The 26,938-nt window shown below is 38.6% G+C and overlaps 1 protein-coding gene across 1 annotated transcript in view; it reads right to left on the bottom strand.

Annotated features, from left to right (window-relative positions):
• Positions 1-4,767: 4,767 nt before the first annotated feature.
• Positions 4,768-26,938, bottom strand: part of EPG5 (ectopic P-granules 5 autophagy tethering factor) — a 152,860-nt gene continuing 130,689 nt past the window's right edge. Inside the window, exons 36-44 of the mRNA XM_077135572.1 lie at positions 25,403-25,578; positions 22,982-23,167; positions 21,957-22,166; positions 21,051-21,195; positions 16,280-16,522; positions 13,813-14,029; positions 12,604-12,819; positions 11,348-11,462; positions 4,768-6,768 (exon numbers count right to left, since the gene is read on the bottom strand). Coding sequence (XP_076991687.1) covers positions 6,583-6,768; positions 11,348-11,462; positions 12,604-12,819; positions 13,813-14,029; positions 16,280-16,522; positions 21,051-21,195; positions 21,957-22,166; positions 22,982-23,167; positions 25,403-25,578 — 1,694 coding nt within the window. The 3' untranslated portion in view covers positions 4,768-6,582. The remainder of the gene's footprint in view (positions 6,769-11,347; positions 11,463-12,603; positions 12,820-13,812; positions 14,030-16,279; positions 16,523-21,050; positions 21,196-21,956; positions 22,167-22,981; positions 23,168-25,402; positions 25,579-26,938) is intronic.

Raw genomic sequence — 26,938 nt, 5'->3', positions numbered from 1 at the left:
CTATAATGATTTGTATAGTGTGCAGGCAGTGGCCTGCTTGGTTCCCAGATAAAGCAGCTGCTCCAGGAGGAAGGGGGAGGGTGATGGTGAGGGGACTGAACTTGACTATCACAGCTCCTCTGGGCTGGCCTTGGAGCCTTGTGCTATCTCTAAGAGGCATAGCTGAAGCAGAGCTATTGTTGACCTCTTGGAGCATTCAGAAGAGCTCTGGTGGTACCAAGCAAGGACCAGAGCCACATGCAACAGTGTCCTGGGGCTTAACACAGCATCCTGGGGCCACAGAGTAAGAAAAGAAAGGACCTAGATGACTTGTCCAGACTGTTTTTCAGACTGGACTTCTCAATGTGGCACAGGATGCAGAGCTAGAGCATTCTGTTCCTCAGCACAGGACTGAACATGAGTCCACTCTCACAGGGGCTTCTGCCAAGCATGCTCCCCTCTGCTTTCAGACTGCTCCTGAAGATAGGTAGTGGCTCAGAGAAGGCAGCAGGAAGGAAGAGCACATAATTGCCCAGGAACCCTCCCAGATCCACCAAGAGCCCAACACACTTTCCTTGCCCTCAGGGAGCTGATAACCTAAATTTTATGTAGCTACATGAGAAGAAATCGCCCATGAGACAATCTGTGAGGAAGGTATGCCATGCTTTGAAAAGAAAATGAGAACTTGACTGGAGACACAGTTGGGCTGAGTTTTCATGTATATCCTCCTTGCCAGGCTGGACAAGGGAATTGGAGTCAGGGTGGGTACTTGGCCATACCAATCAGCCTTCAGTCTGCAAGAGACTTAGAGACCAGGAGTTAGGAGGCCTGAGCTTTAGCTCTAGCTCCCAGCCCTAGTTGCATAGTTTAGTTCCACCTCTTCCACAATAGCAGTTCCTCATGTTTTAGGGTCCCTTGTGATCCTCAAAGGTCCTTCATATCTGTGATCTCACATAGTTCTCTAAAAGCCCAGGTGACAGGGAAGGCTGGAATTATCCATATTTTTTAATGAAGAAAAAGTCCCAGGAAAGAAAGCCATGTGGTCAAACATGTTTAGTGACAAAGCAATGAGAATTCATGACTTGCACTTCTAGTAAAAGCTCCTTTTGCCCTTTCAACCCTACACACTGCGTGCTGCCATCTCCTCTCCTATGTTCTCTCCAACGACTTTCCTCTATCCTATACCCTTTTCTTTTTGTCCTATTTTATGATCCAAAAAAGGAAAAAGAAAAACATGAAATCAGGGTACAGAATTATTTGGGTTTTCCATGGTTTTGGTTCCCAGATCTTCCTCCCTAGCCTGTCCCCAAATCCTGCCTGCCAGTGACCTCAAAGTGTTCCCGGGGCTGAAAATTGCCCAGGAGAGCCCCTCTGGAGATACTCAACTGCACACTTCCACCAAAGGCAACTGGATTTGGCTGTGACCTCAGGGTCAAGTTAGAGGAGAAGGAGGAAAGGAGGGAGGAGGAGGAAGAAAAGTAAAAGCAAGAAGTACAGGGAAGGGCCTTAAGAAACATTAAGGAGAAAGCGGCAGAGAACTGGCCAAACAGGAAAGGCTGGGAGATTCTCAGATTAATCTGTTCTAAACCACAAATTTAGGCTAGGGACAGAACCCTTCTATTAAATATAGTAGACCAAAGACCTTCTTGTCCCACTCTGACCAGTGGACCAGGAAGGTTGGTCTGTTTTCTACAAGAGTTTAGGCTAGCATAGGAAGAACAAAGAAGGCTGTCTTCAGAAGAAGAGTTTTAGGAGGAAGATCTTGGCTCTTTCTTCCTTAAGTGAACGTCTAATTCTTGGGGTTGCTTTGTGGCAGCATGGACAGCTTCCAGAAGGGCATTTCCTTCAGGGAGAATCCCAGAAAGGCTGTCCACTCGTTGGTGATGGTTAAGCTAGTTGCTACACTAGAAGGAAGTGGGATGATTTCACCTCTGAGCCACCTTCTTACCCATAAATCCTGTGGTTGTATCTGGAAAAAGCCAAGCCTAGACAAGGTTGAGGGAAACACACTCCATACCTAATGGGTCCTGTCCTTGGTATATCCCAGACTGATAATGACCCAAAATCAAACGTGCAGACCCTCCCAGACATCACAGGCATGTAAAATGCAGAATCATACATAAGAAGTGAATACTGCACAGCTTAATATAAAAATCAAAATAAAGTTGTGGAGTTTCCAAGTCACAGTGTACATGTAGGAAGAAAAAAAGTTGAATGCACTTAATAAATATTTGACATAACTGAATTTAAACCATTGGAAGAAAAATAAATTCTCTCAGTGCCTGTTGACATATTACATTTGTACATGTAAAAATAAAGCCATAGCAATTAACTATATTCCTTAGAGATTTCCTTATTCCATAACTGGATCTGTAGTTTAATTTAATTTTATTTTTTCAAGTTATCATCATCAGAAATCCATAATCTGTGCAGACTAAAGAAACGTTAGATCAAATATAGCTGCTTCAGGACCCATGATGCTTGCCCAAATGCCTATGCCATACTATCCAACATGAAAGTATCAAGGTGGGCCACAACAAAGGCAGGATTAGCACCTGGTTATAAGCCAAGAACTTTATCCAGCATGACCCAGGCAAATAGAAGATAAACAGAAGGGGACACTTAAAAACAAACAAAAACCCAGCATGCTTATTTCCCAACACTAAAGTCTCCATTTTATTTAATGAGACAGTTAATTGGGCAGAAAAATGATAAGCTACCTCCTCAAAATAAGCCATAAATTGGTGCAAAATGAATGAGAAAATTTTAAAGAATATGCACCTTACTGACCTAGCATGCAAATAAGGGATGAGACCAGTCTTTGGGAGCAATTGATACAAACCAAGTTCTGGAATTTGAACTGGTCACAGGCTGAAGGTGCCAACTATGCAGCACAGCAACTGAAAAGCTAGAAAGAGGCAAGCAAGGCAGTTACATGCAAAATGTAGGGAGGCATGCTTTCTTGGGCCTTTAAGTGCCTACAGTGAAAGCCTCTGTAAAGTTTGACCTTAGGTGCCTCACTTGCCTCACCCTGGTACTGGTGCTGGCCCTGCTAAATCTGGGCACAGGCCTTTTAGGATAACATAGACTAATTTGGGCACTTTTTAAAAAGTGCAGGCCCACTGGACATCATGGCAGAAGAGGACTAACAGCATTGGGCATTTAGCCTGGTGTGTTAGTCGGGGTTCTCTAAAGAAAAAGAATGGGAGATATCTATAAAATGAGATTTATAAAGGTGTCTCATGCAACTGTGAGAATGGAAAAGTCCAAAATCCAGCTCCAATGAAGGGTCTGGACAAACTCCACAGGAGATGCTTGCTGGCTGGAGAAGCAGTGAAAAAGTCTCTGCCTTCTTAAAAATCATCAGTTGATTGGATTATCTCATTTGGGGGAGGCTTCTTAGTTGATCGCAGATGTAATCAGCCACAGATGCAGTCAACTGACTAAGGATTTAATACACCAGTCTTCTGGTTTCTCAACCAGCCATGAAATATCCTTGCAGCATCAATCAGGCCAGTGCTTGCCTGACCAGACAGTTAGGTATCATCACTTGGCCAAGTTGATACCAGAACCTAACCATCACACCTGGAGAGTACTGAGGGTGGACAGGTGGGGTCCGAGATGTGATGAAGTCTGTTAAAGGCAAGAGAGCAGCCCCAGCCTGATCTGCTCCCAGCAGCATAACCTTGAGCAAATGGGCAATGGTACTAGGGGCTGGACCAGTCCCTGGAGAGGGTGAGGAGAAGCTGGAGGACTATTTGTTGGAGATTCCTGCTAAGTCAGGTGGGGATTGACGAGCTTTAATGCCCCTTCCAACTTTAAAAGTTCATAATTCTAAGACATTTGCCTCAGGCTCCAGAAAAAATAAATAATTTTAGAATTAAAAGCCCAATGGAAAACTGCATATTACCTTCACATATAGGGAAGAAAAGCATGAACTCTCTAATTGTATAATATGGACACAATGACTTTTCACAGTTGATCGGGGGAAATGAGGTAGTTAAAGTAGGCTATGCTGGTCTGTAGGTTTTCATTATCTGGACTAAGCTTCCTCCAGCCTCAAAGAACTGAGAAAAGCCACCCTCTTTTAATGTCCCCAGCTGTGCCTTCTAACTTTCAGCCATTCACTTGTCCTGGAGTTAGAAGGTAGAAAGTGAGATTAAGGGGATCAAGTCTGACTCCTCTGTGTACTGTAGAGTAGGGAAAGATGAATGGAGAAGCAGAAGGGGTGCTTTTAAGAGATGATTCCTTCCAGGAAGCTGTTAAGACATGCTTACCTGAACCGGATGCACTAATGGCCACTGTGCAGTAAAAATCTGGACTTGCAATAGTTCACCCTCAACATATGAGACACACAAGGCAGCCCTTGGTCTTTCCTGATCTAGATATCTACCTACAGAACCCATAGCTGTTACTGAAATCATGCCTCTACACTCTCTGGCAATCATCTATTTTTGCTGAGCAAAATGCTCATTACCTGTGAAAACTCCCAGGCAGCAAGCCCTTCTTTTCTAGGAGCATGTGGCAGTGTTGCCATATACTAAACTATCTCAGGGCTTTTCAAATACCTCCTTAGCCAAGAGCCTCTCACAAGAACCTATAATAAGTAAATCTTCCAATGTTAGTGTGAAGGCATTAACAAGGGAGCACTTTTACTGACAGCTCTAATAATTAGGTTATAGTGTCAAATAAATTAGATGACAGGCATAAAAAATCAATATCAACTTTTAACAACTGAAACACTTTTCAATATAGTGTGGTATTCCTACAAACTGGATTCTTACCAGCTATAACCAAAGACTTATTTTATTTTTTATAATTTTTCCAGACCAGATACATTATAGGTATTATAAACTTCCAAAAATTAAGATTAATCATGATTTTCTTTAAAATACATACTGTCCAACTCAAAAATTTCACATTCTAGGATATCAATAATTACATCCTCCTCAAAGAAAATGGCACACAGAATATTTCCTGTCATAACATAATTGTTGCCAAAGCAGCCATTAAAATATCCACAGTTTCTAAGACTTTTCTCACAAAAAGAATGGGGAAGATGACTGATTTGAAAATGGAAAAACAAACCTGACAAAGAAGCAAAAACAAGGAAAAACTCTTAAACATGCCACTCAGAGATGGATACCATGTGGTCTACAAAACTCAAGAGGCTAAAGAGGGATAATATTGATCAGAGTTGCACAGCACATCTGGGAGGCAGAATTTTTCTGTCCAACTACAGTTCAAAATAACTAAGAGCTCCTATATACTTCCAAAGTTCAGGGATGTACTCCAATAAGATAATATGAGAAGAGCTTATCACAATTCTATGTCACTTGCTGAAAGCTCTTGGTAACTGTTTATTATAGACATTTTTAGGTAAATATTCTTGGGCTATTAATAACCCATAAGCAAAAGAAACTTTATGCATACTGGACAAACAAAATCAATTTCAAGTCAACAGAATACAGATATGATGAAGGAAGCCAATGTGCTAATTTCTGGGGGAAATAATGTGGATAAAAAGATGGCAACAGAGCCAAGGCAACTTTACCGGCAAGCTTTGGTAATGAATGAATTAACATCAACAGAAGGCACAAAGCTACTGACAAAAAGCACAATTTCAGTTGTTTCCCAATCTGAGCCAATTTCCACGGACAAGTGTTTCAGAAGATCTGCTAGTTTCATCTGAGTTTAAATACAGAGTGAAGAAACAAATGGAGGATATAGAATCAGATCTCTAGTATCAAACCTGGTGTCTGTCTAGCTACAAACATGAATGCTTACCGGGGCTCAGAAAGTAATGTGAATGAGGGAATGGGCGGGGTGTGGGACCAAAGGGATTACAGCAAACTGAAGAGAGTAAGCTCTGCCTAGTTTCCACTATGTGGGCCAAACAAAACATCTGGGCACAGCATTCTCATCCCAGACTGCCTGCATGCGACCCCTGATTTAGATAGATGGCTTTTCTATAGGACACTCAGCTGGACAGAAGCAGACCTGTCACCATCTATGCTATTCACGATCATCAGGACTCATTTTAACTAATTCAGCATTAATTTCCCTTCTTAGAGAAATATCTCAATACTTTTAAGCTGGTATACTTCCCCATATTTGAAAAACAGAAATATTTTCAAAATTGATTTACTTTGGAAGAAAATAAATAGGGTCATAAGTGACATTTCTACATGACTCCCCAAATATTTAGATCTGGCATAGGAGTCTTGACATTTATAAAATAAGAGATAGAAGTGGAGACACAGAAAGAACCCCATACTGGGGTCTGGTGAGATGACTGGTATGTTCAGCAACTATGAGTGGCTCTGAACTCAAGTGGAAATGACCAAGTTTCTCTTGTTGGATGAACATAAAAATTTTAAAAATCCAAGGAAGTTTTAAAAGCTAAGAAAACACACACAGAGAGACGCACACATATGTGCACACGCACAACAGAATTATCTAGTGCCTTCCAACCTTCATCTCAGTCAACTACACATTGGCGGAACTGAGTTCTGCAATGAAACTGACAAAGCTACTTGTGCAACAGCAAAGTTAAATGTAAACAAACATAAACAGCAGCAGTGTTTTCCAAGAGCCTCAGTGTTAGTATCGTATGTTGTCCAAATAATGCACTTCTGGATACAGAGAGTTAACAAGAAGGGCCAGGAAGTTTTTCCCATCTTGGAGGCAATGGCCAGGATGCTTTATGAACTGGGTGGCTTGAGATATCTGATCCTGGTATTCGATATACTGCTTACTTGATGTCATGGATTCAAGAGCATTCAGAGCCTAAAAGACATGGAAGAAAAGAAGGTTAAGTAGGAGCCTATAACTTGATTTCCAGAGATGTAGCACACTCTTCTGCTGAAACCTTGTACCACTGTGTATCTCAGGGGAAGCCTACAGAACTGGAAATAGAAGTATAAATGGAAGTCACTTATTAAATCAACCACAAACAGAAGGGTACCAGCTACCTAAATATCTCTGGCTTTTGCAGACTTCCCATCCTGCCTTCCCTCTTCCTGTCCTGTGCTATTTCTCAATAAAACACTCATTCCTATAGTCATGCCCTTTACTTTTCTTTCCTCCCCAGCAGATCAAGCCCCCATGACATGGTGAACCTGCACTCTGCTACCTCTCTTACCAGAGCCCCAACTGTACTCATGTGGCACCTCTTGGCCCTGAACTGCTTCGCATGACCAGCTGTATCTCATTCAGGTGTGACCTCTTTAATTTTGCTGTTCAGTTTGTTCTTAGGTTACAAAATAATGTCCTATTCAACTGTTGAACTGAAGTAAATTCTGAAGATACCAGTTGCTAAGTACTGCTATGGTAAATGATGAAGTCACTAAATCACCAAACAGGTATAAAGTACGTGTCAGGTTCCTGCTTGTTCCATCTGACAAATGGCATAAAAATGATGGAAGAAAATGTTTCTACACCTCTTTTCAGAGGAAAGAAAGTAAAGAAAAACATTTCTGAATCCATAATTTTAATCTTTCTTTCCTTTCTAGTAGGAGAAGAGAGAAAACTAACAAAAAATCAGAACGATGGGTTGTAAGATGGGAATTTTATTTTACAGCTACACAGACTCACTACCTCCCAGAAGTTTACACATGTTTCCCTCCCAACTGGGACACATCCACCACCATGGCAACCTCCCCACTGTCCCACTTCTCCCCACTCACCCCCCAACTTATGAGAATCAATGCACAAAAGAATATAGCTTAAAAGATAGGATTGGCATGCCTCAGGAGACAAGGAAGGAGATTTTTCTGAGGAGTACAAATAAACTGGCAGCTTAGAAATAAATTATAAGGGGACTATAGACAGAGGTTTTAAGGTTAAAAATAAACAATTGAAGAGATTTTGGTACCAAGTTAAGAGTTGTGTGAACAGAGTTCAATCTAAGAACAGGAATCAAAAGGGACAAGTGCACCATGAATCTAATGTCTGTCTCCCCCACTTTCATTTTTTTGAGGTGAAATTTTCGTAACATAGAAGTAAACATTTTAAAAGGTGTAATCAGTGGTATTTAATACATTCATAATGCTGTACATCTACCATCTCTACCTAGCTCTAAAACATTTGCATCACCCCTAAAGAAACTTCGTACCTAGTAAGTAGTCACTCCACATTACCCCTTCCTCCAACCCCTGGCAAATACTGTTCTTTCTATCTCTATGGATTTACCTATTTTGGAAGTTTCATATAAATAGATTCATATAATATGTGACCTTTTGTATTTGGCTTCTTTCATTTAGCATCGTTCTCCCAAGTCCCACCTACTGAGTTGTCCTCACCAGATCAAGCCCTGAGACATGGTGAACCTGTACTCTGCTGCCTTCCTTCCTGGGTCCCCAACCATAATCAGTCAGCAATACTGAGATTGGCACCTCTAGTTTTCAAGGTTCATCCAGACTGTAGCATATATTGGGCTTCATTCCTTTGTATGGCTGAGCAATACTCCATTTATATATAAACCACAATTTGTTTATTCACTTATCTGTTGCTGGGCCTGTGGGCAGTTTTTACCCTTTGTGTTTTGTGAATAGTGCTGCTATGAACACTGGTGTACAAGTATTTGTTTATCTGTTTTCAATTCTTTTGGTGATATATCTAGGAGAGAGATTGCTGGGTCATATGGTAATACTATGTTTAACTCTTTAAGGAACTACCTAACTGTTTCCATATCAGCTGTAACATTTTACATTCCCACCAGCAATGTACAGGGATCCAATTTCCCCACATTCTTACCAACCCTTGTTTTTCATTTTTTTTTTTATGATAGCCATCCAAGTATGTATGAATTGGTATCTCAAACTGTGATTCTGATTTTTTTGAATTTCCCTAATGACTAAGGATACTGAAAAACTTTTCATATGCTTGTCGGCCATCTGTATATCTTCTTTGGAGAAATGTCCATTCAAGTCCCTTGCCCATTTTTTAATTGAAGTTGTTTGTCCTTTTGCTGCTGAGTTGTAAGATACTTTATATATTCTAGACACGAGACCCTTACCAGATAAAGGGTATGCAAATATTTTTTCCCATTCTATAAGTTTTTAAAAAGGTGGGTCTTTCCCTTTTTTTTAAGTTAGCGCACAAAATGGTCTACTTTGACAATTTGCCTAAAATAAATCATTTAATAAAAAGATGACTGTGCCAGTTCAAATCTGTTGTATACCCCAGAAAAGCCCAGTTCTTTAATCCTCATTCAATATTGCTGGGTGGGATCCTTTTTATTGCTTCCATGGAGATGTGACCCACTCAATTGTGGGTGGTAACTTTTGATAAGATGGTTTCCAAGGAGATTTTTCTCCACGCACTCAAGGTGGGGATGCTTACTGGAGTCCTTTAAGAGGGAACCATTTTGGAAAAAGCTTTAGAACCAACAGAGGCCAGACAGCCACAGACCTTTGGAGATGCATAAAGAAAACGCCCCCGGGGAAGCAAGTGAAGAAGCCTGGAGAGAAAGCTAGTAGACACTGCCATGTACATTTCTAGCTGAGAGAGAAACCCTGACTGTCATCAACCTTCTTGAGTCAAGGTATCTTTTCCTGGATGCCTTAGTTTGGACACTTTATAGCTTTGCCTTAATTTGGATGTTTTCATGGCCTTAGGACTATAAACTTGCAATTTAATACAGTCTCCTTTTAAAAGTTGTTCCATTTATGGTATATGCATTCCAGCAACTTTTACAAACTAAAAAATGATGTTTTTCAAATCTGAAAATCTTGATAAGTATGGATGGCTATTTGCCATTTTAAATCTAAAGGAATATAGGCAAAGAAATTTAAGATCTGGGTGACCTGGTGGTCACAGCTAAAGCAAAAACAATGCACCAGGAATCAGTGGACACAGAAGAGTTAAAAAGCGTTATCATACTCTGACTCTTCAAATATACCCTAAAATGTACCTCACTGACTTCCCAGCCTGCCTTGGAAAACTGATCTGCCTACTTGTGATGCTTCATATGAGGCAGTAGGGATTCCAACAGCAGTTGTCTAATCAGTCACTTTCAAGTATTAGGTATTTTATAATCCAAGATTCCTATGAAGAACCTAGAGAGTGTACTGTTTGATTCTTGTTCTTTTTTTCTTTTTTGGGGGAAGGGGGCAGGTTCTTTCTAACTTTTTATTTTGAAATAATTTCAAACTTACAGTACAGCTGCAAGAATAATAAAAAAAACCCATACAGAAAACTCCAAAATATCCTCATACAGATACCCAGATCTACCAATTTTAACATTTTACCACATTTGCTGTATCATTCTATCTATCCAGCCATCTATCTGTCAATCCCTTTTGGATCCTTGTTCTTAGTAACCATGATATCACACTGCATTTGGCTGGCTTAGACTTTATAAAGCTGCAGAAGAAATACTTTCAGAAGAAGAGTTAAGGGCTCTAACCATCTACCAGTTAGTATTTGCAGAGAGGTGAGAGTGGGAAGCCTACAGCCACAATGGCCAGGTGTAAATCCTAGACCCAACATTTACTAGATATATAATTTTGGAAAAGTTACTTAGTATCTTTCTCAATTTTCTCATCTGTAAACTGGAATAAATAACGATTTTTGCTATAAGGATTAAATGAGTTAGAATTTTAACTCATTACCATTAAATGAGTTAAAACTGAAAACAATGCCCAGCATGTATAAACACTCAAGAATACTGGTCATTGTTTTATGCTGGAGACCGTTGTACAGGGACAGCCTGTTCATAAGTGAAAAACAGAGTTGCAGGAATGTGATCATTGCCACGCAGACTTCTGTGTTTTTAGGATAAGTCATGATTTCTCACAGCTACTATCATCAGCGTCAGATTACTCCAACAGTGGTCAACCTCTACCTTGCAAAACAGAAAATGCTTTTTTGGTATTAAAGCTCAGCTAACCTCCATCAATCTCAACCCTGGGCTGCATCTTCTGTTTTAGACGTCAGGCCCAGAAATATGTACGCCAGTACACATTCTTTGTATCAGAACCAAACTCATCCCTAGACTGGCTTGTCCAAGTGGTTGCTTCTTGTACACTAACAGTAACAATACTTAGCAAATGCCTAAATAAACTGGTCTAAAATCGGAGGTGGGCACATACAGTAATAATTTTTCAGCAAGTAAAGCCCATCAAAAGGAATGCTGTGTCTGCAGATCATTGTGTCAACTGTACAAAGGGCTAGAGTTACCTCTCCACCTACTGGGGAAGATGTGGTGAGAACTTCTTGGGAAACTCACCTGCCCACCTGCAATGTTTCATGTAAGACATTAGGGATTCAATCAGCAGTTTTCCAGGCAATCAGTTTCATGTGTTGGATATTTTATCATTTAGGATCCCTGCCCTGTTTGACCCTGAAAGTTGTTTTTACTGACCTGCTGAGCTTTTGGGGTCAGATGTAATTCAGAGCCAGGCTTCAAACGGATCTGATCCTCTGCAGGTATCTGAACTGATAGGAAGGCAGCCATGCATCGGGCAACCACTCGGAATCTTAGATATTAGAGACAGGATGGAAGAAGTAAATTACCATTAAAGTAAGCACTTAAGTTAAACACCATATTTTCTATTAAAAAAACAATAATACACTTCTAGGCCCATTATTGTTGTTAACATTTTCAGGAAAACATTAAATATGATAAAGAGCCTTAATATTTTCTTCCATTAGCACTACCCAAATAATGTATAATATGTATAATCTAGATTCAAGAATGAAAGCACCTGTTTCAATCAAAGGACACAACAGCCCAAGTTTATCATACAGTCTCGCTAAATTCTACCATAAGCAAAGAAACATGATATGTTAATTGGTTTGGATTAGGTGATTTCCAAAATTGTGACAACACAATGGGCTATTCCATAAGAATGCTGACACTGAGATAGTATGAGAACTCTTTTCAACAATGGTACCAACTAGGGAAAAGAAAAAAATAAAATTTATGAGATAAAATGGGAAGCTAATGGCAAACTCGTTCATGCCTTGGGATTTTCAGTAACAAACCATAGTCTCCTTTCTTTCTCATTACTTACCCTTCTAACCAACTGTCCTTAATCCAACCTGACAGCTAAACAGTTCTACTAGACTGAGCCCTGCAAAGGCTCTCAATTTCCCTGAACTCACAGCACCATCATAAAATACTCGCAGTGAAGCAGCTGACTGGGAATATTTTACCCTAAACTTGCCCACCATCATTGGCCCAAGGCCAAAAAGAAATCAGCAGTGTGGGAGGGTAATGAAGTAAAACTACAAGAGATACTGCTAAAAAAAAGTTTGAACTTAAAAATAAAGTTGCTTTTTAAAGTGCTAAAGAATAACTTTGCTCATAAAAAATACAAAAATATACTTGGGTTCTGATTTTTCTCCTTTATCTTTGTCAATCAAAAAACCTACTCAATGATGCAAATGCTCTAAAAGATGATCATCGTGATAATATACAGCTATGTGATGATATTGTGAGCCACTGATTGTACACCATGTATGAAATGTTTGTACGTTACGAATGTATGTGCTTATACACTGTTTTATCAATAAAAATAAAAATTAAAAGAAAACCCAACTCAAGTACCACAAATCTTTATCAAGTGCAGACATTCAAGGCCCACTTAGTAAGAGCAGCAACAGGCTCTTCCTTACCTGTTAGACAAGGGTGATTTCCGGCCCAACCCAATTACCCCCAGTATCCCAGAGCTGAGCCTCTCCTCGGCCACGAGGCTCTGCCTGCTCTGAAGTATGAGCAGTATTCGAATGATGGATTCTGTTAAGACCGAGTCATTCTGCTCTGTCTGAATCAGGGACAGCTGCAGGACTTGGTGCCACCACAAAAACAGCTTTGCCTCTTCCTGTACAGAGCTGGGGGAGGCACAGGAGAAAATTACAAATGGATTTTTCCCACTCCTGTTTAAGTGAAAGCCCACATAAGTTTCAATATAAGGGACATTTAGTACTTTGAAAGGTTAGGTTAACAAATGTCAATAAAGTAATGAGATTGTAACAGTCACCCTTACTGAACACTTACTACATGCTAGTACTGTGTTTGGGCTTCATGTTCTTTCATTTAATCCTCGTAACAACCCTATGAGGTAGATACTATCTTTACTTAACTGATAAGGACACAAAAGCTTGGTGCTTCAAAATGCCTGTTTCAGAAAATAAAATACCTTAGAAAATTAGCCCATGAAAGAAAGAATCTTTCCCAAAACATCACTATATTGACATGGAACCTCATAACCTTGTTTGTATGTACCACCTGGTAATGTGTGTTGTGCTGGCCTGAACCTGTGGTGGACACCAGAAAAGCCATGCCCTTTGATCCTTGTTCAATATTGCTGGGTGGGAGCATTTTGATTGTTTCCATGAAGATCTGACCCACCCAATTGTGAGTGGTAACTTTTGATTAGACGATTTTCATGGAGGTGTGTCTCCACCCACTGAAGGTGGAGTTGCTTGCTGGAATCCTTTAAAAGAGGAAACATTTTGGAGAGAGTCCCTTTTTGGTAGAGCCACGAGAAAGCCAGCAGATGCTGCCATGTTTGCCATGTACCCTTCCAGCTGAGAAAGAAACGTTGAATATCGTCGGCCTTCTTGAACCAAAGTATCTTTCCCCAGATGCCTTAAATTGGACATTTCTATAGACTTGTTTTAATTGGGACACTTTCTCGGCCTGAGAACTGTAAACTAGCAACTCATTAAATTCCCCCTTTTAAAAGCCATTCCGTTTCTGGTGTATTGCATTCCGGCAGCTAGCAAACTAGAACATGTGTATATACCCAGTTACTTAAATCCAAAAATTCCAAGTTAACTAAGTACAATGCATTTGACAAAAGAGCCAGAGGGCCAACATACCTTGGATATACCTGTTCTAGCCACTTGCTTAAGATGAGCAGCACTTTTAATTCGTTCCTTAGAGTTTGTTCACTATTTAAACATTGAAGCAAGTAAACATAAAGAGTCAAGTAACTGCCAAGGGACAGGCACTCCTGCAGAAATTCTTCCATGGTGAGCTCAGGAACTTGAAGGGATACCAGAATGGGGCCCCAACCTAAATTTTGATTGAGGGAATCTAAGAAGAGAACACAAAGGGAAGACATCAAGATAAGAGTAAAATTAACAACCTTAATCTCAATTTAAGCTTTATATCAAGAAAACATTTCTCTCACTGGCCCTAGAGGCCATGAAAATGAAACGGGTCTCGGGGCTTAGACAGAAAGCTGCTAAATGTCTGCTCCAGAATAGCAACTATGGGTTAAGAAATGGAATTCAGTGCTGGAAAAATCACTTTTCATCATATTATGATTATTAAAATCACATCTAGACACTGCCAGACCCAGCTTTCTAAGAGTTTTAACTTTAATACCACTTCCAAATATGTTATGAATATGTAGAAGTTTCCAAACGAAATTATATTTCACTACCCATTACAAATGTTTTTATTTATCAAAACTTAGCGTGACACATATGCCAATAGGAAACTCTTGAATGTTTCGCAAACTGTGAAAAAAACAACTTTGATTTTAGTTTAGGAGTGTTATCCTAATGGGTCTCAATTCCTTGGGGAGAGGAAGATTGGGGGTGGGGTCACATGGTGACATGCATGGCACCTCGCACAATGGACATGGGTTATTACAGGATTGTCAAGATAGGACAGGTGGAAAGTTATGTGTATTTCCTGTCATTCCAAGCCAACGTTCTTCTTTCTCTCCTACTGTCTTCAATATGATATATATTTGGATACCATACTCTTCTTAACTAGACTAGCTTGTTTCTAGACTCTGAGCATTTAGAGTAGGGAGTACAAAAGATGACGTGAAGATCTGGGAGGTGGTAACTTCTTCACAACATTTTAAAAGGTGTGACAAGAAACAATAAAAGAACTTCTATGAAAATTCGTTTCAACAAAATGACAAAAGTAGGAGAAAATTAATACAGAGGATCATTATGATACAGATTCTGATTTATAACATTTTTGAGGACTATGACTCATAAGTGACAAAAGTAAGGGAAAATTAATATAGTAGAGCATTATCATATAGATTCTGACATAGCATTTCTTTTGAGGGTTAAATGATGTAACAGAATTTGATTACAGCCAAGAGGGATGGTCTGACACTCCAAAACCAGTATAAGAATGAATTAGAAATTAAAATGTACTTGTATCCACTGACAAGGGTCACAGATTCCCAGGCTAACTGCCGATCTTTATGAAAAAGACAAAATGTATTCTGAAATATCAACAACATTTACAGAGCAGAAATTAGAATAGCACCCTCCCTCACTGGGAAGGGTCTAGAAAGATATCTCCTGGTGACAAAGCTTTAATCTTGCCTTGAAAAGACAAATATGATGACAGCATTAAGATGATCGTTCTCGTTCTCGTAAGCAGTGGGGACAACCAAATCAATAAGCTGGGCACTCAATCTTGGGGTTCACCCCTATGAAACTTATCCCTGCAAGGGATAGGTTAAGCCTACTTAAAATTAAGCCTAAGAGTCACCCCAGAGAACCTCTTTTGTTGCTCAGATGTGGCTTCTCTCTCTCTACGCCGACATGGCAAGTGAACTCACTGCCCTCCACTCTCTGTGTGGGACATGACTCCCAGAGTGTAAACCTCCCTGGCAACATGGGACAGAAATCCTGGGATGAGCTGGGACTTGGCATATAGGTTGAGAAAACCTTCTTGACCAAAAGGGGAAAGAGAGAAATGAGACAAAATCAAGTATCAGTGGCTGAGAGATTTCAGAGTTGAGAAGTTATCCTGCAGATTATTCTTATGCATCATATAGCTATCCCTTTTTAGTTTTTGGTATATTAGAGTGGCTAGAGGGAAGTACCTGAAACTGTAGAGGTGTGTTCCAGTAGCCATGTTTCTTGAAAATGATTTTATAATGATATAGCTTTTGCAATATGACTGTGTGAATGCGAAAACCTTGTATCTCATGCTCCTTTTATCTATAGTATGGACAGATGAGCAAAAAATATGGATAAAAATAAATAATAAGGGGAACAAAGGTTAAAATAAATTGAGTAGATTGAAATACTAGTGGTCAATGAGAGGGAGGAGTAAGGGGTATGGCATGTATGAGTTTTTTTCTTTTTTCCTTTTTATTTCTTTTGTTGGAGAGATGCAAATGTTCAAAAAAATGATCATGGTGATGAATATACTACTATGTGTTGATATTGTGAGAAACTGATTGTACACTATATATAGAATGTTTGTATGTCAAGAATGTGTTTGTTGTATACAATAAAAATATTTAAAAAAATAAAATAAAATCTTATTTATGAAAATAAAAAAAGATGATGGTTCTCTTACCTTCTTTGAAGTAGGCTGTGATGCAGGCTTCAGTGGTCTCTGCCATGTGGCGGACAGAAGCCAGACTCTGACAGGCTGCTGTTAGAAGAGGCAGAACCAATAGCCCATGCACTTTTTGGCCAATCCAGGTCTGGATACTGCCCCGCAGGAACTCTGCAGTTGGAATGGTTGCGTTGTTCATCATCATCAGGACTTCCACAAAGAGGCTACTGAGGGCCATGTGGCGGGTCTGGCTATCCATGTCTGAAGAGGAACACAGACATACACATGCACAGCTGCCAGGAACAGTGATATGAAGGCAATCAAGAGAACAGAGCTTCAATCTCAGCTTTCTCCAGGCAGATTTTACAATTCTAGTGGCTGTTCTAAGGGGACCAGAAGGAAGACTACGGAGTGGTGTTTAGCCTTTAAGGATAAGATGTGGCCCCATAAAAACTTTGTAAGGGAAAAAGTAGGAATTACTACCAGTTCCACTGGTACAGCAGTGTGGCAGAGCAATACGTTAATAAACAGTATCATATGTCAGGCTGGTGTGCAGGAAGGATTTATTTATTGGAAAATGCATAATTAGTCTTTATTTTCCTAAAGAATCATTTCTTTGCTCAAATATACAAATCTTAGCAGTCATCTGGTAAACTACTTAGAAACAGTTACAACTATAAATTGTACCTCTTGCCCTCACCCAACCAGTGCCCAGTGCCATAGCTGTCACACACAGAACAAAGGTTACTACTTTAAATATGAGAACAGAAAAAACTTTTTAAAGGATCCTAATAGTAGCTCTTTTTTGTTTCTTTGTTTTCCAAAATAAAGAAAGTGGGGACTGGAAGCTGTGGTAGAAAAAAACAAGTTTTTTTTCCTAAAAATGACACTGGAGAGAATGGAATGCTAGAAATAGGAATAATCCATTTTACAGGAGAACTAACTGCAAATGAGTGGGAGAACATCACTGAGGTAGATAAGTGTTTCACATTTAAGGACAGAAAATATGGGAGGACTCCCAGGGGAAATGGTGGAGTACGGAGCTCCAGGACTTAGTCCTTCTACCAAAACAATTACTGAACAGACAGGAACTGTCTGAAACAACTATTTTGAAACCCCAGAGGCCAGAAGAACACTGTACAGCATCCAGGAAGCAGTGGGAGGAGACTAATAAATTACAGTAAAGAACTGTAAATTTTTCTGTCTGTGCTATGGCTGTCAGTGCCCATTCCCCACCCTTACAGCAGGATGCTGCAAAGTCCAGTCCCTAGCTGGTTGCCGGTGACAGACAGGGACATGTGGAGATATAGGAGCACTAATGTAAAATGCTGCAGCCACTCTGGAAGACAGTCTGGTGGTTCCTCAAAAAGCTAAGAATAGAACTACCATATGACCCAAGAATCCTACTACTAGGTATATACCCAAAAGAACTGAAAGCAGGGGCTCAAACAGATATATGCACACCACGTTCATAGTGGCATTAATCTCAATTGCCAAAAGATGGAAGGAAACTATGAGTCGGTCAATTGATTAACAGATCAATAAAGTGTGGAATATACATACAATGGGATATTATTCAGCTGTTAAAAGGAATTAAGTCCTGATACATGAGACAACATGAATGAACCTTGAAGACATCGTGTTGAGTGAAATAAGTCAAACACAAACGGACAAATAGTATATGATCCCACTGATTCAAAACAATTAGAATAAGCAAACTCACAGAGTCAGAATCTAGAATACCAGGGGACTGAGTAGAGATAGACAATAGGAGGTTGAGGCTTAAAATGTACAAACTTTCTATTTGGAATGATGAAAATGTTTTGGTAATGAATGGTGGTGATGATAATACAACTTTGTGAACACAATTAGCACTGAAATAGATATCTGAGTATGATTAAAAGTGGAAATGTTAGATCATACAAATATAACAGAATAAATTTTTAAAAAATCCATAGAATCACAACACAGCGAGCCCTAAGTTAAACCATGGACTTTAATTAATAGTACAGTTTTAAAATGTTCTATCATCAACTATAACAAATGATCCACATCAATGCACAGTCTTAGTGGTAGGGTAGTGTATGGGAATCTCATATTTTATGCATGATTGTTCTGTAAACACAGACTTCTCAAATAAATAAATATATATGCCACTGCAGGGTAGGGAGGAGAAAATTCAACAGTGGTAATTTTCACCAACTATTTCTAGTTCTCCTTCAGTTGAGCACATTTTCTTTAATGGGATAGAAATGTGGCACTCTCACCACAAAAATCCAATACTTATGTCAAAGGGAGCAGAATGAAGTTTGAGAGATCTTTTCTGTCATACCCATGAAAACATATTCACCTACTTGCCCAATGTGAAGAAAAGCCTAACAATGTTATTGCAGGAACACTTATTGCCAAGCAAGGACTTGGAAAAAAGTTTGAAAGATCATTACAACATGTGTGTGCACATATATACTTTTTCATTTACTTCTATGGGCATAATAGTCTCAGTAATAAAGGTTTTATCTCTGAATTTCAGCTGAATGGCAAGTTAAATCAATCTTTTAATTAAGACTCAAAGCAACAAATAACTACTCCAGTGAGCCTCTCTCCTGATCCCAGCCTCTTCCCTTCCTGTTTATCAATAGCATGGCCAACAAATGTTTTTCTAAAAATCAGCTCTGATGCTATCACTCTTTTGATTAGGATCTTTCTAGAACACCCTTCTCCCCAATGTATATATATTTGTGCTCATATCATTTAGTTTTAGCTTTTGCTTTTCAAACCCTATTGTGCATGATTATCATTGTTTTATATAGTCAGTTTTTAACTACACTTACTCACATTTTGCCACTTTCTTTACTCATTTTTCCTTCTTGAAATTCAGACTTAAATGTGTGAGCACTGTTTCTATCTAAACAACATAATTTAGTATTTCCTCTAGTGATGTTTACTGGTGAAAAACACTCTTAGTTTTCAAAGAAAATATTTTTATTTTACCTTCGTCCTTGAAAGATGGTTTTTTGTAGCTTACAATAATACATTATAAGTCATTTTCTCATAGCACATTGAAGATGTCATTCTACTGTCTTGTGACTTTCTTTGTTGCTATTGAGAAGTCAACTGTCAGGATAAATGTTCCTTTGTAGGTAATCTGAGCTTCCTGGGTGTAAAAGTTTTTCCTCTTTGTCACTGGTACTTGGTAGTTTTACTACAGTGTGTACAGGTATAAATTTCTTTATATTTAACCTGCGTGGAAATTGCTGGGTTCACTGAATCAGAGGATTGCTGTCTTTATCAGCACTGGAAAATTCTCAGCCATTTAATCCCTTCAAATACTGCCTCTCTCTAATTCTTTATCTCCTCTCCTCTTAGAACTGTGATTAGATGCCTGGATATATGTTAAACCTTCTTTCTCCTTCCCAGATCCCCTTTAAACTCATTCATATTTCCTTTCTCTGTCTCTCTGGGCTGCATTCTGGTTGTTTTCTTCAGGTCTATTTTCCAGTTCATAAATTTTCTTTTTGGATGGGTTTACTCTGCTGTTAAATTTATCCATTACATTTTTCATTAAAAACTTTCTATTTTTCATTTCTAAAATACCTTATTCTCTCTTAAATATGTGTATTTTAATAAGCTCTTGCTCTCCACTGATATTTTCTAATCTTATTTCTTTAAATAAATTAAAAATACTTTTTTGTTGTTGTTTGCTAATTATACCTATATTTCAAGTCTTATATGTATGATTCTGCTGACTGTTGTTCTCTACTGGCTTTTGCTTGTTGTGCCTTGTTCCCTAAATGTTTTGCAATTATTTTTGTCCTTTACAGGAAGTTCATATTCCTTGGAACTTCTAGCCCTGAGTTAAAGATGGGTTCCGCCAAAGAGGATCTGGTGCTTTCTGCCAAGCACCTGGCACCACCATCAACCCAAAACTACTTTAAATAAATTCTGAGGTTGAGATTTATTTTGGACAATCTAGGTAGTATGAATTTGCAAACCAACATGAGGGCCAGAGTGTTCTTACTAATTCTCCAAAGAGATTTCTTTACTCACCACATAAACAGGTGACCCAACCCCAGTGTCACAGGAGTACGCTTGTTTCCAATTCAACCCCAATACTGGGGTTCCCAGTATTATCCTGGCTGCTATGATTTTCATTTAGGCTCCCATTTTAGCAAATTCTTGGTTTTATCACCTCCCCCTAAAATCCTAAGAAGTTTCAGAAAAAGTCATGAAGGTGAAATCCAGCCTCAGTCCTTCACCTACCTTTATGGATTCTTCCTTTCGCTTAGTTTCTGACCTCTGAGATTTCCTTATCTTTATGGCATCTCATTGGTAAGTTTAATTTTTATTTTTTTAAAACATGTTATTCGGTAGGTTTAGTTGTTTTCAGCATAAGAATCAGTTGGGATGTCTAGTCCACAACACTGCCAGGAGTAAAATTCTCCACACAGAGCTTTTTAAAAAATCTAAAGCTGATTCTGAACCACTCTCCCAACTCAAAGAATCAAAACATGTAAGAAAGCTGCTCAGTGGAAGGACTCCTATTATTTCCTAATAACAAAATCCAGTGGTCTACTTAGCCATCATCCAGTTAATCTCCCATCAGCATTTGGAGTGATCTCTCTCAAGTTGTTAACATTCGTACAAATATAACAGTATCCCTTGTTGTCATGCCATATCACTGGCCACTGCTTCTCTGGCAGCAGGGATGACACTGTCATGTCCATCTTCCTAATCTCACAATGCCTTGTACACAGCAGGTATGAATATATGACTTCTATTGGTCACTTACCAGGTGGGTTAAAGACAATGATCTCATCTAAGAGCTTAGACATTTCCTGTTCTAGTACAGCTAAGGTGATTTTTCCGTTTTGTTCCAGGGTACTGAGGAATTGAACCATCTGGTGAGTGAAAGCGTGACATTTTGGAACAGCATCCTGACAAACAAAAAGAGAGTCATACAAATGAATCCAAGTAAGTAGTGTTAATTGAGTATTCCCTGGGATCATGGCACTGCCCTGACTACGTGGGGAAGGAGTGGAAACGACAGATCAGAAAGCCACATGGAGATGTGATGCCAGGTGACTGGAGAGCCCTGTATCTAAGAAGATAGAAAACTTTGGTAACTATTTTACTAGAACCCATTTTCTCCCAAATTCCAGCACAACACTCTACCTTTTTACTATATTAATAACATTAATTAAACTATAATTACTTGTCAAGAACTTTTCTAAAAACTTTTATATTTGTTATCTAATGTAATGCTCATAAAAACCCTTTGAGAAAGGGTACTATTATTTCCAATTCAGATGAGAAAAACCAAGGACCCTGCCCAAGGTCAAAATGGAAGTAAGTTGGGGACCCAGGTTTGTCAGAACTCACCTCAAACTCACACTCATAACCTCCCTGCTGTTCTACTGCCAATTACATTCAGATCACTTGACCAACAACCCACTGCCAGCCCTCGATCCTTTTGCCTTCTCCTCAGCATGTGACACTGCTAGTAAGTAGAAGCTTCTAAACAGATAAATAAAACTAAAAGACCCAAGAAGAGGTCAAAATGTGAGTACACTATGATATATATCCTCCAACTTTCTCTGTTGAGCAGTCAGCAGGTTCAAAACTATCCTCAATATCACTTAATGCTACTACTGGTCCTGAAGAGTGCTCTCCCTTTTAAGGAATCCATTCAACTTACAAGATGTTTCTGGCTATCAGCAGGAATGGAAAAGCCTGCAGATACTTTTAGGAGCTTCACTATTAACTCAGCAGAAGATTCTTTCGCCAGGATGATGGATGGTGGGTAATGGCTGCTGAAATAACTTATAACACTCTGGTATGACACAATATCCACGAGATGCCACGAAAGCGAGCTTGTCTGTCCAAGGAGATTGAGTAAAGGTGAATCCTAAAATTGAAATACATATTCATTTAATTCCTAAGGCCCCATTTTTCTAGAAATATGTGTTTATAATTAGCCTGTAGAGTGACCACTAAGATGGCCTAGTACACAGCCCAGTTAGAAGCGTCAAGTTAGTTTCTACTCAAGTTAGAATTACTAGGGAAAGTAACAGTCAAAGTCTTGGCAAAAACATATTAAGATTTACAAGTATTCACAACCCAATTTTCAAAGGAATTCTTTGATCCAGTGACATTCTATAAGAATAACATAAATGTGACAACAACTGGAAAACATTTTCCTTCTGGCCACAAAGGAGTAAGAAAGCTTGAAGAAATTTTAGAAACTAACTGAACTTAAATTATAATTTGAGAAATGATACTGGTAGGCATCTCTCAAGAAAGCAGTTATTTACTCTATGACAGAACAAACTGAACTTGCCTAAGAAAGAAGAGAAATTCATGCTGTCACAAGAAAGAATATAAAGTGATAAAGGTCAAAACTGACTTGAAGAAGTATATATGAGATAGAACTAAGAATTAATAAGATGTAAAATAAAATTGATTTATATATTCCAAATCAGTGTGGTTTGCGTCATTGATTTATACAGTCCAAGTAAGTGTGATTCTAGAATCAGATTTTAAGTTATCCAAGAACATCAGGCCTATAGTTGAAAGCACATCTCATAGGCTCAGCATATATTCACACTAAAAAAGCTACCACCTAGTAGAAAAGCTACTACCAAAGTGAAAAGCTACCACCTAGTAGAAGGGGCGACTCTTGGGAGCCTTGCCAATTCTTTATCACAACCTCTTCAAACTTACTATTTGATCTACTAGTTGATCTTCCTTTGCCAGTAAAACCATCATGAAGAGAAGGCAGACGATCATGCTTCGGGTTTCTGGGTGGGGGCTGGGATTCCAGGCATCAGAGAGGACACTAACCCAATTGACTTCACACAGTACAGACCCCAAAAATAAGAAACAGCTCTTGGGGCTTCCTCGTTCCACCTAAAAGGAGACAAACTAAATTCAGGGCAGTGCTTTATGTTGGCTCAATATCTTGAAAATGTGAACAAAGCATAAATCAAATTTCACAAATTTGTATTTTTGAAAAATAACACTTTTATCTCCAGGTTATAAAAATCATTCATCATCCTACCTCCCAGAGATTTAGACTTAACATTTTTAACATATTACCTTCCACATTAAGTGTATTGTGTGCAATTTTGAGCTTGTCTGCTTGAGCAAAAACTGGATTTCATTATCTATTCCAAAAATGCTTAACAGCAAAATGATGTCTTTCCCCAGCCTCAACCAAGGTAGAGAATCCCTGCCATAGTTAGCTACTGGTACTGATGGGAATGCATCACATGCCTCAGGTATGTTGGGACAGGATAAAAAACGAACCACTAGTCAAGAATTCCCAAACTTAAGCATGTATCAGAACCACTTGGAATAAAACAGATTGCTGGGCCCCACCCCTAGAGTTTTTATTTCCTAGTTCTGGAGTGGGAGCAGGAGTTGCAGTTGTAACAAGTTCCCAGGTGATGTTGATGGTGCTGATCCCAGAAACATACTTTAAGACTTATCACAATGGTACAAATAATTTTTATATTGCCTTTTTAGTGTAATATTATAATATAAAAATCTCCCCATATCGTCAATCATTAAAATTTTCAACATCTACATAATGTTTAATTAAGTACTATTTAAAATATATTAAGGATTTTTTGCAAACGTTTTATAAGGTATATAATTAAAGATAATTATACTTAATCTCAAAGCTTTTTCTTTTGTGATATTTCTAATTTGTTTAAACTAAAACATGGCTACCACAATTTTTTCCTTTCAAAATGAAACTTTATATAATTACAGTCAATGGATTTTGGTGATGATACATATCCTCCCATTACCATCTTATATTAGGCTAACTACTACGTTTTTCTTCCTTTCAGAAAATAATTCTTCATCCTCCTTTATAATCTGCTCTCTATCCCCACCCTACCTCACACCTTGACCCCCACCCCCCCAAAAAAAACTTGATCATGCCAACAAGATACACTGAATTGAAAAGTTCTTAGCCTTTGGACAAGCCAGGGCCATCTGTCATTAGAGTAAAAGCTGGAAATAAAATCCATAGGATCCCTTAACAGACCATTCTAGTAATTAATCTGTCTTACATAAAGTTGCCCCATTATTTATACTCTATCTTACGGCTCTTTTAAGCCAAATTTCTTTTATGTGTTCATAATAGTAATGGATATCTCCTTAGCACCTGCCTCATATACTAAACCTAGCTATAAAATCATTCTTAAACCTTTTAGTTCTCTAGAACAACAGCCCTTAGCTTTCCCTAGAGCTCAGATGTAGAGGAGTGGCTAACCAGGCAGACTGTAAAATAAGTACTAAAGGACTAAAGTACATTTTTCTAATTACCATAAATAACTGTAGATGTATAACAATAAAAGCCCTTCAGATGTCTCAATAATATATGTGACATTAAGAGTAAAAACAAATGAACTGGAAACATGGACAAATGAACTGAAACATTCATAAAAAGTTAAGACAAGATTGTAAAGGGTTTTTAAAAATGGAAATGTAATAAGAACAAAAAAATAGCCCTACATGTTGCACTGGTATATAACAACGGTGCCAATTTATTGGGTTTTTTGTTTGCTTTTTTGTAACTATTGCTTCTACTGCAAAGAGAAACACAATGGGGAATTTCTTCAAGCCATTTCAAGTCTTTAAATGATAATGATATATCATTAGTTTCTGTAATGCACTTTATCTCCTACAACACTGTTATTCACCTGCATGCCTGCTTAAAGAAAATAATGGCCTGAATACCAATTTATATTTTAACATTTAACTTTAACAGAATATTTAATAAGTAGTTTTAATGATCCTACCCTAAAAAACATGCATACACATAAACACCAACCAAGACTGAAGGTAACAAGTCTTTAAACCATGCACTCAATGCAACAATATTGCTAAAGTCTAGAGGAAGACTACAAGTTCTCTGGGCTTTAAAAGTGATCCTTTAGATGCTTTACAGTCCTCTATTAACAAATGAAAAGAATTCCATGGATACTGCCTTACACAGCACCATCAGACAACACAGGACACACATTTGTTCTCATTTGGCACACACTGCAACTGTGCATAACAACCACAGTGAAGAGACTGCTCCCTGAAAGCCAGGTCTCTCTAGGCTGTGACATGGACACAAGGACTCACTTTGAAGAAGGCTTCCATAAGCATCTGGTCAGGGTACAGATCCCTCCACGTGAGCTTCCGGTATGCACTATGAAAAGCGTATAGAATGAATTCTGGCATTTTAGGTGCTGTGCATGCTTCACAATAATGCAGCAGGTGTAATCGAAGGACTCCTTCATCACCTGGCAATAGCTTATCTAAAATTTAAAGAGAAAATACAGCTGAAGACTTTTTGGGTTATATTTTAAAAACAAAAACAAAAACAAACAAAAAACTAACATAAAACATAAATTTGAATTAGAAATCTAAAACGTAAGGTTCTCAATATTTACCCAATTTTGAAGATTGTCATGGGCTAGGGGAAAAGAAACTGACAGCAAATTAATAATAAAGAATAGTACTTTTAATTATTTACTTGGATAACTGAATAAGCATCTGGTATATGGGAGACAGAAGGGATAATATGTTTTTCTTCAAAACTACCAGATGGCTTTTTAACTCACATACACTTCTACAGTCCCACCAATTCTAGGCTTTCCTTTAGTTTGCAACTCTCACTGCACATGTATTCAATCACAAGCATATTTAGCACTACATTCAGTTGGCACCATGGAAGAATCCAATATTCCTTAAAAGCAAATTTTTTACTAAAATTTTAATTGAACTTTAAACTAAATTTAACCCTTTGTGCAATAAAACAAGACTGTTAGCTGTCACTCATGTAGTGTCACTCATGAGTCTCACACTTGTCTGCCACCCTGGTAATTCAGTATTACCCTCACAGTATCAATTACTATAATGCCTTCAAGAGCTAGTTAGTGGCAGCACAAGGGATATTTAGTATAAAATAAATGGTTTCAGACTTTCTGGTTCTACATAAAGAATGATCCTCATTTTTCTTATCAGTAAAGGGAGAGTGCTGGATGAGATGATCTCACGAAAAGGCCACAAATTTAATAATTCCTCATCCTACTTTGCAGAGTTGTTTTCTTTCTCTGAACTCAGCCACCAATTCTTGATGTTGTCAGTGTACCCTAATGTTCCCTAAGCCATGGTCTCATTTTATATACATAGGCAAAAACCTGAGGGTGCTTGACCCTATACTAAGAAGTTTGCTTTCCAAAAAAAGTGAGTACTATTAGGATTTCAGTTGTTACTCATGAACCAATACTTATCAAAAAACACTGAGAATATACTACTATCCTAGATCTTGGGGTGGGGGTAGGGAGGTGGGGCTGGGGGTAGGTACATATAAAAAGAAGGGAAGGATAAGGTTCCTGTTCCTGGAGAATTTACTACATATAGCCATGAGAAAAAAAAGTATTATATATGTATATATGTAGTATACTACATATAGTCATGAGAAAAAAAAGTAAGACCAGACATGTAAAAAACAGTAAGACCAGACTACTGGATGATAGACTGTTGACTTTATGAGTAAATGCCACCTGAGCATGTGGAGTTCATTGAAAGGTTGCTACTTGGATGCTCTTCAGCAGAACTTGCTGACTGGCCCAGCTGCAGTACCTTCAGGATCCACCACAGCATCGGAGTGAT

This window comes from Tamandua tetradactyla, chromosome 18 (assembly GCF_023851605.1).
Source record: "Tamandua tetradactyla isolate mTamTet1 chromosome 18, mTamTet1.pri, whole genome shotgun sequence".
Classification (NCBI taxonomy): Eukaryota; Metazoa; Chordata; class Mammalia; order Pilosa; family Myrmecophagidae; genus Tamandua; species Tamandua tetradactyla.
This window is presented reverse-complemented; position numbering and strand designations above follow the sequence as displayed.